Here is a 15,535-nt window from a genome sequence, read left to right on the forward strand (position 1 = left end):
ATATTGCTACAAATAGCTTTGCAATTGGTTTAGTTTTTTCTGCTTGCGAATTCCACTAAATTAAAATAAATAAATAAATATTGAATTAAATTGACAAAAATACATAATATGTAGTAATAATGAACTTTTTTGGCTCAAAATGGTTTCTTTCGCTGTTCAATAAATAAATAAAATACATAATTAGTAATACTCTCGTGTGCTTTTCAAGGGATTAAGTTTTTTGTGTTTTGTATTTTGATTTTGTTGTTGTTGTTGTTGCGCGATGTGCAGTTTTAAACGCGTTTAAGTGATTTTAATTTAATTGGTGTTTGTTGTGGTTGTTTTGTAGTTGTATTTAGGTTTTTCTTTTTTTGTTTTTTGACTAGTGTGCAACTTAAAAATATTAACAATTTCGCAGACGATTTGATGTACATAGGAGGTGGCGCAAATATATTTAAATATTTTACTAGACTACAGCATAAACAATATTTTTGTGGGGCATAAGAGGATGATTCATTTGCAAAGTTATTTATGTTTTTCTTTTTTTTTTAATATCAAATTCATTGGGTTTTAAATTAAAAAATTCCTATTAATAGGCTAAATAATTAGCACAAGTACTATTTTTATTTTAAAGGTATTGAGCTGAACAAAACGAAAAAACAATAATCATAAATAATCTTTAAAGAACATATATGTACATACATGTATGTATACACAAATATACACGTATAAACAAGTATAAATAGATATAGAAATCATAGCGAGTGGCGATTACTTTTTAGAAGTTAATACGCGAAATAAATTCAGTCTTTGGTTTTATCACAACATTTGTTTACACGTTTTTCGGCTCGTTGTTGTTGTTATTGTAGTTACAACAGTTGTTGTTGTTGCTGCTGCTGCTGCTGCTGTTGTTGTTGCTGTTGGTGTTGTTGTTGTTTTGCTTGCGACTCTTACGCAAAATAAGAAATGAAATGAAACGTACAGATTTTAAACTCGAATGCAAAGTGATGTGAAGCCGAACGAACAATTATCGATTTAGTTTTTAACTAAATTTTTACGCAAACTGTTTCTCTGTCTAGATGAGTTTATGTGTGTGTGTGAGTGTGTGGGTGTGTGAGTGTGTGTGTGTGAGTTCATTCTCTTATTCTCTCCTGGAGGGTGCGACGATACAGAATGCTTATGAAACGCCCAAGTCGTGCAGCAAATGTTGTGTAATCACCTCGCCCTGCTCCTCCATCAGTTGTGCGGTGACCGTGTTGATGAGATTGAAGACAATTGCGAACACCGTGAAGGCGCAATAGACGCCCAATGCCAGCCACCAGATCAGCTGCTCATAGGCACGATTGCCAAAGTTCTTGAGCACCAGGAAGCCAATCGTAAGACCCGCCAAGGCGCCAGTCAAGTGCGCAATGTAAGAAACTTGGGGGCCCTTCGTAAAGGCGGGCGCTGCAGCAGCATCGAAATATTGGGTATAGAGGGCATAGCCTAGATCGCAGGAAACTGCAATGGAGCAAATAGAGAATGGGAAAAGGACCAGTTAGCTAAGCCTGTCGTTTTCGAATTTTGCAGCGTCAATAACTTACCAAATATCACAACCGATCCGAGCTGCGTTGAGGCGGACTTCATGTGCGAATAATTCAGCGTGATGTTGGCCAAGTGAGCGGCTAGTAGTGCGTAAACACCACCACTGGCGCCCACCAGAAACACCTCTGAGTCGACGACACTGGTGCCCAGAGAACCGGCAAAAACTCCGGCCAAATAGATGACGCCAATGCGTGCTGTGCCATGCATCACCTCCAGGGGGACGCCGAAGAAGAGCTGAATGATGATATTGAAGCCCAGATGGAACCAATTCGCGTGCAGGAACATGTAGCTGAAGAAACGCCAGACCTGCAGGCGTCGATCAGGCCTATAGACCAGTACCGAGTCGCTGGGTATGGGCACCGGCAGTCCAAAGTTCTGTGCGGGCATTGTATAGCGATCGTAGGCAAAAATGGCGATCTATAGAAAAGGAAATGAAGAGTAGGGGAAAGCGATATAAGTATAGGCAGGCATAAGGACATAACTTTCCTATTTCCCTAAGCATCTTATTCTAATTCGAGCTCAACCGGGCTCTCTGATTTACTTTAATAAAAAATATTCGTGAATCCTTTCAGGGTCCTTATGGAATATCAATGTTCCTGGTAATTCAATTGCGTATGTCAATTGTCCTCGCAATGCAATCAGACAGCCAAGGTAAGCAATGTTGCCTGTGCCGTGTTCTCATTACAAGCACACACACACACGGTTCATACACACTTTCACACACAACTAGCAGTGCTGGGTCCTGTCGCTTTTGGCGCTGGCTTGGCAGTAAACTGGCAGTAAACCTTATTTTGGCATTCGTTCAAACATCCCTCATACGCCTCGTGGGCCGCGCTTTCGTATGCATGAACTCGGTGTCTGCTTTGCTTTGTTTTGCCCCCAATTGCTTTCTTCTTCTACTGTTTTTCTTGCTGTTGTTGCGAGTACTCTTTTTTCCACCATTTCTTTTTACCATACATATGTACATACTCGGATATAAGTATGTATGTATGTATGTATTTTCTGTTTGTATGCGCGCTCGTTTAGAATCGATTTTGGGGGCGCCAGGCAGCCCAACTTCGTTTTGCTTTCATTTTCTTGCCGCCGAATTGATATGACTCTGTGTCAGTGTGTGTGTGAGTGTGTGTGTGTGTGTGTGTGTGTGAGTGTCTTCCATAAGAAGGAGAAAAATAAACTATTCATGTATGGCCTATTTTATCGCTTTTAGTTGGAAGTTGTGAATTTGTAAAGTTCTCTCAATGATTTTTATTGCGTTTTGTGGTTCTTTGATTCAATAATCATTATGAGTTTGAAAATTGCGCAAAGTATCTCCATTTCCCCCCACATTCTCCCCTCCCTCTATAAATGAGTGTATTGGTCATTTCTTTTTAAGAGCATTGCTCGCTCCTTGGTTGTTTGGGAAACTCACCTCGATTATGGAGATCAGGAGTATGAACCAGGGCCAATGTTTGCGATGCTCGGCCTTTAGCAGCGCCACCTCGTCGACCTCCAGATGTGTGGTGGACCCTCCGCTGGCGGAGGACGTTGAGCTTGTGGATGCCACTGCTGTCTGCTGTTCGCAGACAATGGCTCGTTGCATGTAAATGTGTTCCCCCTGACGGGTGCAGCAGGTGCTGCTCGCCATGCTGCAGTCTGTGTCGTATGAGGACGAGGACGACGAGCAGGACGAAACTGTTATCGGTGTGGGTGATGCTGTTGTGCCGCTCGCTGGAATGTCTATGATAGTTGCCTCCAATTTCTTTTCTGGCTGCTCCACTTGCACTTCTGTGTGTGCTGCTGTGCTGTCTGCCATTGTTTTTATTATTTTTGTTCTCTCCACAAAAGTCTTTTTTCACTTTTCTTTTAGTTTTTTGTTTAAATTCGTCTTTTGGCGGCGCCAACGAAATTCCGAATACTGAAAGGAAATGACAACACCAACGTTTATAATTAATTATTGAGGGCTAAAGAACAATAAACAAAAAATCAATTAAGTGCATAAATTATTCATAAAATGAGCAGCAGCAGTAGAAGCAGCAGTAGCAGCAACAACAACAATAACAATAACAAAAACAACAACTGCATTACAACATTACAAGAGGGGCTGGCAACATTTTCTTTCAACATTGTTTACAGCTTCAAACTTTAACTTCGACATTCCGTCGCTGCATTCGAAGGCGGCTTCCTGCAATTTCCCTGTGTCAGCAGCACACACACACATACACACAAATATGCATATACTTGTAGTATGTGGAGGTAAAGTAAATATTGGCTAAAACGGAAAATAGCTTTCCAATTCAATTCCAATTATAAATTATTATATGTATGGGTATGGAAATACTGAATCGTATATTTTTTGGTAAAAGCTTAAAATTATTGCAGATTGAAAAAAAAAACCCCTGAAGGCAGGAAGTCAGAACATCAAAACATCAGTATTGATATTTGAAATAAAAATCTATAAATTATGCGAATTGAAATAATTTAACAATTTCATGATGATCCCAAGAGTTGAAGAAATTTCCCGAGCATTGAAAATTAACTCAAAATGTTATGCACTGTACTTGGTGCCGGATGAACGGCCGGACGAATGTAGTTCTGTTAGTTATATGGGTCAGCAGTGAGATCTTGCTGGCCATAAAATTTGATGGCTGCTCGAAAATTGGCCCTGACATGAAGTTTGGTCGTAGAGTCGAGCAGCTCGTGCGTCCCTCTCTGGAATAGTGGGGGTAGGTTGGGCCCGTTTCTCGCATCTAAAATTAGCCAGCATGCCCCAAGTTCTGTCTGCCGCCTCTGCTGCCCCAACTTAAGTCGTTGTCTCTTCTTCTAGCTCGTCCTCTTCCTCTTCCTCTGTCTCTGTCTGTGCTTCTTTGTTTGTCGTCAACGGAACTTCACTTTGAGTGGAGCCGGAGCCGGAGCCGTGGACATAGACTCTGTCACTGCCTAAGCTATTTTTATATTGATGTGTGTATTTTCCGCAGTGTTCGTGCGTGCGCGCGTGTGTGTGTGTGTGTGTGTGAGTTGGTAAGTTATCGTAATTTTCATTTAATGCGCAAAGTTTTAGTCGCTTCAAGGCGACTGCACAAACATAACAACAACTTGAACAGCTTTAATGGCCAACTAATCGGCTAATAACCGAAATTATTGTAATTTTGCTTTTTCCTTCTCTCCCCCCGCCCGACCTTTTTCAATTTCATGTGCTTAGGTAAACAACTCACACAATAGCTAAAAGACTTTTAAAAAATTATGTTAATCGCATTCGTTTCAATTACAACAACTACGCTAATGACATTTTTTTGAAGCCGCTGCGGCTATTGTTGTTGTTGTAAAAGAAATCTGCAGCTACATATGTACAATAAATACAACAAACACAACAACTTTGTCACATTTGCACGCTTTAATTGCTTTAAATTTTGACTTTAAACGCTCAACAATGCGCAAATGTTGAAAATTGTTTAATTTCTTAGAGCGGCCAGCACAGCACACATATGTACATACATACATACATAAATATCAGTCGAACACATGAAATGTGTAGAAATTCAATCAAATGTATTAAAAATATTGTTCGTTGTGGCTCGCCTTGCACAACATCAGCAGCAGAGCCGGGGCAGAAACAACAACAAACAAAGCTTGCGCCGTTCGCTGCCTCCGCAAAGAGTGCGCGCGCCTACGTCGAAAATTTAAAACTTCAACTGTGAGTGAGTGTGTGTGTGTGTGTGTGTGTGAGTGTGTGCGTTAGTGTGTGGGTGTTAACCAACTTGGAGTTTTGAGTGTGGGAGCGCAAGTAACAGGCTGAATAGTGTTAGTGAGAATCAGACTGAGAGTGAGAAGAGCGCCCATTCTAACTGTTTGTTTGTGTTGTTGTTGCTGTTGCTAAGCAATGCGAGCCGTTTGCTGCGTTGCTGCTGCTGCGCTGCTGTGCAGCTGCTACTGCGCTGCCGCTGCCGTTGAGATTTCAATACAGCACGAAATCATAGCGGCTGCCTGCTTATTAATTAATTTATTAATTGTTAAAATGCAATTTAAATTTCGCAAGTTGTGCACCAAATAACCAAGCAGCATGAAGTAAATCTGCGCCTGTGTGTGTGAAATAAATGAGTTGTTGTTGTTGGTGATGTTGCGGCTGTTGGTCGCGTTCGCGTGTTGCACGTTTGCCAATTAACAAATGCAAAATGCAATTGTCCAACGTCGTTCGTTATGATTTCGACTGACTGACTGACTGACTGCTAGCGAGCAATAAATTAATTAACTGGCTCGCCACCGCATAGTTTCACATGACCCGACCAACTGCAACAACAACAACAAGAACAACAACAATTTTAACAGCTACCACTGACCGGCGGCGGTGCAGCAAGAAAAAGAGCCGCTTGCGACGCTCAACTTCTGTGCTTCGTATCCGTATCTGCCACCGTTGCTCAGCACTTTGCCAACTATCGGCATTAAGTGCGGACGTATTTGCATTTTTGCTACCATTCCACCCCTAAAAAAAAAAAGAATAAACCCAGCGACGACTGTTGGCGTTTTGAGTTGAACAAACTCATTACGCGTCAGCGTCAGTCTGTCCGTTCGTCCATCTGCCCATCTGCATAAAATGGGTGCGAGTTGTTTTTTGTTGCCACTGTGACAGTTTCTATTGCAATTTCTGCCTAGATGCGTTTCTTATTGTTGCTGCTATTGATGTTGTTGTTGTTGTTGTTGCTGTAGTTGTGCATCGCCTCATTAAGGTCAAAGTTGCATGTTGCTTACCTTTTTTGTTGTAGCTGTATTACTTTCTTGTTGTTGTTGTTGTTGTTTGTTAGCGCCTTGGCTGTGCTTTAATCCAAAATAAAAATCGCTGTGTTTTAATCCGATTGGCTTTTAACTTGTCTCTGCACACTTGGCGTACTTTTCACTTTGTAAGTGTTGTTGTCGCTGTCGCTGTTGCTGTTTCTTTTGCGTTTGTCGTTGACTTGCTTGATATTTTTGAACTTTGTTTTATTGCTCATAAAATTCATGTTGAGCATAGAGCATTTCAAAAAAATTTTTTATTTTTTTTAGCTCTTTATTTTCTGCACTTGCACACTTTTCACAATTTGAATATTTCTTACACAGTCGTGTTAACGTTTTGCGTATTCTCATATGGTGGGATGGAGCAAGAAGCTCGTGGGCTGCTCAGTACTTTCAACGTATCCCAACGCCAACGCGCTGCGACTCTTCGCTTTAACAATGCTCTCGCGTTCGCGTCTCGCACGCAACTGACTGGCAAATGTTGTGCGCACCGGCCTTTATAGCACAACTCGTTGTCAGTTCTTGCTTCGAAGAGTATCTTCTATCTGTTCGATACGAATACAACAGCGCTGGCACTGGTTGCCAGGCGGCACGTTTCGAACATGTTGTGTTTTCATTTCGGGGCTCGTCGGCACTCCATACAACTTGTAGACGTATAAGAGTGTGACGCTCTGACTCAGCTGTTGTTGCTGTTGTTACTGTTGTTGGTTGCAACTTCTAACCACTGCAGACTGCAGTTGCTTGCCAGTGCTGAGAGCAGCAGCAACTTCACTCGGCCAGTACAGCTGACAGATCGATCGATAGACAAACCCGTATCGATGCGGTTTATTTCAAGGCAGGTGATTAACGCGGTGCGTGCCATTGCGTTGGTCAAGATTTGTATTAACAAGCGTTGATGACGCATCGTGGTTATTACCACTGACTAACGCCAAATAGCGGCTGTGAAATCATTTCACTGTTTCAACACTGTCTATATACTGTCGTAGTAGCACTTTGTCGCAACGCTCTGAAGAACTAGTGAGCAATGGAAGGCACTGATGAAGAACATGATAATTAACAGTTATATTGTATGTAGATACAACACAAGCCCTTCTGTTTAACTAAGCGGTTTCTTCTTTCGTTAAGTATGAACTGTTTTTGGACAGTACATATTTTCTTTCTCCCTACTAAAAAAAATAATAATATTCGGGTTCCGAAAAAAAGAAGAAAATTTTAATATTATTTTCATTTTTTTGAAAATTGCGAGATTTAATTTCAATTTGAAAGAGTCTCCAAAAATTATTTAAAAGCTAGTGGACTACCATTTTGTTTCTCTAATTTTAGTTGAACTTTATTTTGATTTGCATAGATACATATGTATATCTTATAATCATTTATCATGTAAAATAATGGGTCATATTTGCGATCAGCAATTTTGGTAGAAATTATGTTTTACAATCATAAAACTAATTTATAATCATCCTTCAAAAATGTCATTTAATCGTTTAAAAAATGTAAGATTATAAAACTGTTTATAATAGGAGCAAGAAAACTGTATTAAAACTTGAAGATTAAAATTTAGATAAAGGGGGAATGATAAAATAACTTTTTATTTAGCTCATTGCACCTAACAATATATTACGGTATATACTTTATTGGTAAGCAATGCTCGAGGTCAAGATATTAAGCTATAATTAATGCAATATTGACTGACGATGTGATGGAAAATAGTGCAATCCATTGAATTCAAAAAAGTTAATCAGTTAATCGCTTAAAACCGCAAAATCGCAATAAAATTTTTTTAATTGACATGATGTCGTCGAAGGCCCTTTAAGGGCATACTAGAAATCAAGTAGAATGAGGTGCGCCATACCTTATATTATAGGTACATGTGTTTTTCAAAATGTTTGATTTTCTTTTGTAGACTTGGTACTTATGGGACCACCTTTTGATAATCATAAGGCACTTGTAGCATACAATTTTAGGCTTTAAGTTCGATGAGTATTAAATATTACACCCTTGAGAAGCCGTTACGAGTGCTTTTTTCCCCGTTTACTAGTGGAAAGGATAACGTCAATTTTCTTGTAACGTATTAACAAATGGACTATGGATTGATTAAATTCTTAAACCCCATAGAGAATGTGTTTTAATGAGACGAGTAGAGCGAATCTATCTGAATCTATGCAAAAAATATCTATTGATTATTCAAAAGTCTAATATCTGCAAAAAGTCTCGAAGGAATAATAAATACTACACAAGCCAAAAAGTTGAACAACAACAATAATAGGCGTTTTACATATCAATATGAAATAAAAAAAAAAGAATTTTTCTTTTTAAATACATTGTGATATATATAAATTGTAATATATTATATATTATTACTATTTTTTTGTCTGCCAAATCAGTCTCTGCAAATAGTACTCACAGTTTTCTGACAATTTTATATTTTAAAAATATTTCAAATATTGTTAGTGTTTTCTTATTGTCATGCTGAGACTGGACAAATCGTTACAGATATGTTCATCTATCTATAAAAGCTTTACTTGATAAGTACGTACTCGTATATACTTACATATATACAGGTTTATTAAAGTTGCTTGCAATTTTATATAGTAGTTGCCATAGGACCGATCTGTGAAAGTTACTTTCATTAGGAGAGGTTTTTTGGTTTTGAAGACAACTTAGGCAAATTTGTTATTTATTAGTTTTAAAATAATATTCAAAATAATATCATACAGCTGCTGGATCTTAGTATTTTAAACTTTATTTATCTATGGTCAAATACAACATATAGCTATTATACGAATGATGATTTTGATTATTTCACTATAATTTGTAAAGTACTCTGATTTGGAACCAAGCTGGACAACTTTGATATTTTCCTGAGATTGTTTATAGAGCCTGAGACTGACTTTTTGAAAATGTTCAGTGCATGCACATATTCAGATGTTAGATGAAGTGAAAATAAATTTCCGAATTCTTTGTTGTTGTTGTATACATAATTTCCGTTTTGGTGCACTTGTGGCGTTTGTTAAGGACGGACGGAAGAGCCTTGGCAAAACGGATGCGTATCGTGTGTCAACATCGGAAGTGAACGCCTCTGAAGATGGTGTCGTTGGATCCCAACGCGTGCTAAGCAAATCGCTGCGAAAGGCACCAACCGACTCTTCCAGCAGGTGCAGTTCTTTAGCCAAGTCGAGGAAACGTCAAACCGAATGACACACAGAAAGAAGTCAAGGAGCAGAGGAAATTGGAAAATGTGGCGCCATGTAAGCTGATGCCAAGGGCAACAATTACAAAATTTGTCGCTTAGGCATGCAAAACATGTCCTTGCGGGAGGTGCCCGGCCACACAACTTTGCCGTTGGCCAGTTTCCCGGTAAACGAGTCGAGGGGGTTTGGAATTTCACACCTCGACCAGCCGAGGGAGAGGAGCGACAGATAAAAATCGGTAGCAAAAATAAATATTTATACAAATTATTAAGCAGCAGTTGCGTGATCCGGAGGCAGTTCGATGGAAAGGTTGAAAGGTTGCACAAAAGCAAGTCGAGCCAAAAGGAGTAGCTGCAGTTGGGCTAGAGAAGAGCAGAGCTCAAAGGATCAAGTTGTTATGGGACGTGTTTTGCATGATAAGCCGGGAATTTACACAGATTTGATAGATAAGGCAAACATGGCCACAGCCTTAGCCCGAGACTGAGACTGAGACGGAGAGCGAGCCTGTGTCACAGTCTGCGGGCGAGGGAGTGAAGCGGCAGCGGGAAAGTCCCCGCACGAAAAGTGAAAATGCACGACGTGATTTGGTTGCCTTTTAGTTCACTCACACCACTCTCAAGTTCGAGTCCTCGAGCAAGATTTATGATGACTTTTCAACCTGTGTGTGTGTGTGTGCGTGAGTGTGCAACAGGTAAGCCCACACTCACACGCACGGATTTGACGAAGCAGTCGCAGTCGCAGCGTCATCTTCATCCTTAGGCACGTCATCGAGCGACGCAAATCAACGGCACACAGTCGTAAATCCTTTTTTCCCACGTTCTCTCAGGTAATGTCGATTATCGCTTGGGAGGCACGTCCAGCTCTTCGCTCATTTTAATTTCCATTTCCATTCCCATTGTGTGACACACGCACTTGTCCATTTCTGGAGCCCGGATCTAGATGCCACGTTGTCCTGCGTGCGTGTCGTTACCAGCTCACTTACAAGCCTGTTCCATCCGCAGATTGAAGTGCTAACTCATAAATGTTCATGGGCGTGGGCGGGCCACAACAACAATAACAACAACAACCAAAACAACAACTACACCGACACACAACAACAATGCCAGAAGCGACCGCTTGGTTTGTCGAACAGGCACCTGTACGCGTTGAATCCTCGCGGGGAATTCCTCCGCGCTTCCCGTCTCAGCTGTTTTTCCGCGACATGTGCGAGCCACATGTGTGCTTCAGGAATTTCCGCACTTGTTCAGATCGGGTCGTTCGCTCTTCCTGTCGCTGTCGCTTTGCACGAGTGTCCTTGCCGTCGCTCCTTCCGCTGCCTCATTCGATGGAAGTTTGGCTTTCATTGGAAACGACTTTTGGCTGCACTTGTCAGTGCCCATTGCCGTCGCCATCAGGTCCTGGGCAAACCAAAATCTGTGTTTTTCCACAGTTCCACCACATTTTTATTTTTCACGCACGTTTCGCAAATTGATTTTGCCAGCAGAAGTCACATTTTCCGAGAAGGCAGCAGAAAAACGTGCTAGCCACTAAGGACGTTGAGCCTGACTCTCGATGTGCACGTGCATTTGGAAATATATACATAATAATTCGGGCATGGATTTAGATTAGACCTAAATAGATATATGGAAATAATTATCATAAAGGAAAATATAGAGAAGAATATATGTATAATAATAATATAAAGGTTTCTTTTGATGATGGACTTTTTGGTTTTATTTACATTCTTCATTCATTTGTTTGTGAGTAGTTTACGATTAGGGTTCTCGCAAGAGCCTTTCTTGATTTGTGGCTTCTTGTTCTGTAATCTGTTCTCTAAGGTTTTGATCTGCAGGTATCTGTGAAAGCTCTCATGATTTTAGACTGTGCTTGCTGTATAACGCCAATCTTGTTGGGAAGGGACTGGACTGTCATCAATCCACTGATCCACGAAACTTAGAGGACAAGGTACTTTATGGAGATTATTAATTCCAAATACCAACTACAGAAGGCTTTGTGAAACTACCCTTAAACTGAACTTCAATCTGGAATCGGTTTTTGTGAATAGTTCAGAAAATAAAGCTCTGCTTAAAATCTATGTTGGAGCAACAGAAATGCCAATAGCTAGAACCAGTTACAGGAGCTAGGATGTGTTGGTGAAGCACAAAATTAAACTAACTGGAAAAGTTCAGACCTAATGTATAAAAAAGGATTACGTTAAAATGCGCTAAAATGTTTGAAAAGCTTTAAACGACAGAATTCTGAAGCAAAAGTTGATGTGATGCATGAAACAAATGAATGGGGGAAATCATAAAATAAAACAAACTTGCACAGCAAATTGGCCTTCTTTGTCAAAAGTTGCATACGCCCTTATAGAGTTCTATACTAAAATATATCTTTTGGTTACAAGAACCTGCTTTGGGATTTATTTTAGAAAGCATATTTTAAAACAAGTGAAATTGTATATATTTTATATATATTCCGAATATTATTTGTACAAAGTATGTAACAGGGAGAAGTAAGTATCTCCGACTACATAAAGTAAAAAACTATCTTCTACATCAGCAAGACAAGACGAGTCGATCTATCTACGTCCGTCTGTCTGGATGAACGCCCAGATTTCGGAAACGGCTCAGTCCACATTGACCAAACTTGATCTGCAGACTTCTCTTTTCAGTTTAAGCTTTCAGCACAGGTTTTATGTAACTATATCGAAAAGGTTTCAAGTTCGGAAATATTAGGATTCACGTACAGTCTGTTTATTTGCGTTTTTGTGAAATGGTTCTAAAAGAATTCAATTCCAAGCATTTTATTGAGCTGACAACTACTTCCGAGAAGGCTCATAGTCCGCAAACCCCACATAATCTCATTCTCTGTTTATTTAATATATCTGGTTGTTTTTTCGAGGCAGATCCAATTTAAGTTCGCCGTTTGTTGGCGTTTGTCTTACTGTCGCTTCCATGCTCCGCTTGCCAAGTCCTTGACTCAACAACAAATCGAACAATGCAAAAGAAGTGTTTGTTGTTGTTTTTGTTTTTGTCGTTTTCGTATCTGCCTTTGGTTTCATGGCATATAAACATTTGTGTTTGTTAGTTTCTTCCGTTTGCCAAATTGAACTGCTTAAGCCAACGGCCAATGGCAATGTCCTGGGAAAATGAGAACCGGGCCAAACAGTCCGCATAGAAATGTCCTTTTTAGCCGCATACGAGCGACGCCAATGCTATGGTGTCCTGCTATGGGCAGGGATTAGGATGCACAATAATTCTAACAATTACTACTTGAATGCAATGTTTATGTTCAATTATGGACCGCTGACCCGCACGCACATGCGCCCCCGAACCGGACTCTTTTTGTGTTCGTTGCAGTTCATTGATTGACATTTTTATTATGCATATTCGGTGGACAAGCGAACGACCTTTCTCACTCACTGGGCTTCGTTATTCCATCCTTCCATCCTTCCGTCCTTCCGCCCTTGCGTCCGTCGATTCTTCCAATGCGTGCAATAACAATAAATTTCCAATTTGTCTTTGGCATTGCCATAATGACGTGGACAAAGGACCGTAATCCAATAGATAAATTTAAGAGCTCAGTGGCAGCAGTGGTGGCAAGTAGCGGCCACTTTTTAGAATGCGTCTCCGCAACGAGCCGTAGTTTTTGCTGCGGACAGTCTCATTACTTCTCCATTATTATAGCCTTCATTCCCAATCAATTTTTCAATTTTATTTTCGTTTCTCGTATTCACAATTGGCTGTCAGTTGGGTATCTCCGGCAGTCCGGCACTGCGGCACTGCGGCACTCCGGCACTCTACACCCGCACCCTCTCCCCTTCGGCGTCTTCAGTTTCAGTCGCGTTCTCTCTGTGGTCAGTCAAGGATACGGAAATTTTGCATTTGCTGCGGACATCTCGATGCGTCTGGGCCTCCCCGCCCCTCATATTCCCCTCTGCATTCCAAAACTTTCAAATATAAATTCCCTTTCTGCAATTTGTGCTTTGAATTAGTTTCATTTACGTTACGGCTTGTTTGCATTTCAAAAAGTTGTATTGCCCAGCATTGAAGTGTTTTGGCATTTATTTTTATTAGACTTCTTCCGTAGGCGGAAAAAGTCTGCCAAATTAACAAATTACTTGCACATGAAAGCAATGTCAGCTTCCTGTTAGTTACCTGTTATTTATCTCTCTTTCAAAATTTATTAAATGGTGAGAAAATTAAACGAAATCTTATGTGGCTCGTTTAAAAAATAAGATTTAACTTTAAGTACGGATAACTTAGTAGATGTTTAGCTTTCTACATTACAACAAGCACCTCCTATATAGAGATGTACTAATTAGAGAACAAAAAGATTTGTTTAAACATTTTAAGCCCTCTACTGGTATATTGGAAATTCTTAAAACAGTCATTCAAAATAGTTGAATATACTTGTATATGCAATACACCGTTCTTTAAATTCAAACCTCAAAAGAAATTTCTCTTGCAACGTTAATCTTAGCGAATTAACATGAGATTATCATTTACTATGGTATTGATTGAAAAGTTAACCAGATTAATTAAAAGTTTAAGTAATAATGTGATTACACTTATTATAGAACATTTTTAATGTCCGACAATGTAAGAGACAGAACAGTCAATAATAATATATAAATATATTATATAACGAAATCCAGGTAAAGTTCCGCAAGGCCAGATACAGAAAAACTAAAAGTTAATTTAAAATAAAACAATTAATTAAATTTAAAAAATGAACACAATATATTAAATATTAAATTTTTAATACAATAAAAAAATTCTTGCATATTCAGCTAAATAATTTAAGTCAAACACTTTTCTATATTAAACATTAAATCTACAGACTAACTCTGTGCCCAAAAGTTAAACGGATTTTATAAAAGTTGTAAATTTTAAAAGGGTCCGTGGCAGTCTAGTTTTTTGATAAGCAGGTCTTAAATTTTCTAACAATAGGATGTTATAGCCGGAAAGAAAGGTAAATGTCAGAAATTACTTGTTCAGACTTTGGTTTTTAAGACCCCATCAATATATATATATATATAGTTACACGTATATATATATATATATATATATATATATATATATATATATATATATATATACGTGTAACTATACATACATATACTGATAATAGTTCAGTGACGTTGAGAAACAGAGGAGTTTAAAGATATCCTTTTTTAAGGATTATCTATTGACTTATTATCCTGATCAAGAATATATACACTTTGTGGGGTCTGGCACGCCTCCTTCTGCCTGTTACATACATACATTCACATTTGTGAATTAAAAACAAAGAAGTAATTAATTAATGAATTAAAAATTATTTAATTTTAAATGTTTGCCTTGACCCGCTGATTAAGGATATACACAAATTTTGTTCTTAATCCTTAGGGAATGACACAACTATAACTTGAGTCTTATATTTGATTAAAAAAATAAAACTCAAAGAATAATCATAACAATAATAAATATTGGTTAATAATTAATAATAAAGTAAAACTCAAATTAATCATTAAATTGTGCGTAAATGAATAAAATTTAATCATTAAATTGTAATCTTTTTAAGACCACTTATAACGATTGAAGTCCTTAGAAAATATCCTAAAATGTCAGTTTAATTTCACGTTTTGCTCTTCACCAGAAATACAAGTAGATATATGGGAACTCTTGAATAGCTCTTAGCTAACCTTTTGGAAATCTTTCAAGTTTTTAATTACACAGAGCCCTAACTTGCAGCTATTCCCTATTAAATAGTTCTGTTTGCAGTTCACTCCACTTTGGCATACCATGGCCAATTCAAAACTGGCAGCTTTTCAAGAACGAATCATTTGTTGCAAATCTAGGGTGACGTAATCGTCTAATGGAATTACAGACCCCAGTATCATGTGACGCGGAACAATAACAGGAGTCCAAATTATTTTATGAACGAGAACGTTGACGGGCAGAATGTGCATGTGGTGTGGCTGAATTATGATTATCGTTTTGGCAAACCACTCGCCAGAGCTTACACCATGGACCTCTTAGTCCAGTCAGCCTCCCTGGCCAACACTTTGGTCG

At 39.0% G+C, this 15,535-nt stretch overlaps 1 protein-coding gene across 1 annotated transcript; it reads right to left on the minus strand.

Moving 5' to 3' along the window:
* Positions 1 to 718: 718 nt before the first annotated feature.
* On the minus strand, positions 719 to 6,568 carry LOC115628323 (protein rhomboid). Its single transcript, XM_030524378.1, has 4 exons — positions 6,286 to 6,568; positions 2,972 to 3,457; positions 1,563 to 1,980; positions 719 to 1,479 (listed from the first exon to the last, which is right to left on the minus strand). The coding sequence occupies exons 2-4, from the start codon at positions 3,353 to 3,355 to the stop codon at positions 1,157 to 1,159; spliced, it is 1,125 nt and encodes a 374-aa protein (XP_030380238.1). The 5' UTR covers positions 3,356 to 3,457; positions 6,286 to 6,568; the 3' UTR covers positions 719 to 1,156.
* Positions 6,569 to 15,535: the final 8,967 nt, after the last annotated feature.

This window comes from Scaptodrosophila lebanonensis, unplaced genomic scaffold (assembly GCF_003285725.1).
Source record: "Scaptodrosophila lebanonensis strain 11010-0011.00,11010-0021.00 unplaced genomic scaffold, SlebRS2 tig00000113-arrow-arrow-pilon, whole genome shotgun sequence".
NCBI lineage: Eukaryota > Metazoa > Arthropoda > Insecta > Diptera > Drosophilidae > Scaptodrosophila > Scaptodrosophila lebanonensis.

Bases quoted from the DNA above. Each gene is read 5' to 3' on its own strand.
- LOC115628323 (XM_030524378.1), bottom strand. From the start codon at position 3,355: ATGGCAGACAGCACAGCAGCACACACAGAAGTGCAAGTGGAGCAGCCA. The intron at 1,981-2,971 runs GTGAGTTTCCCA...CCTTTTCTATAG, and splicing joins TCCTGATCTCCATAATCGAG to ATCGCCATTTTTGCCTACGA. The intron at 1,480-1,562 runs GTAAGTTATTGA...GCTCCATTGCAG, and splicing joins CGGATCGGTTGTGATATTTG to TTTCCTGCGATCTAGGCTAT.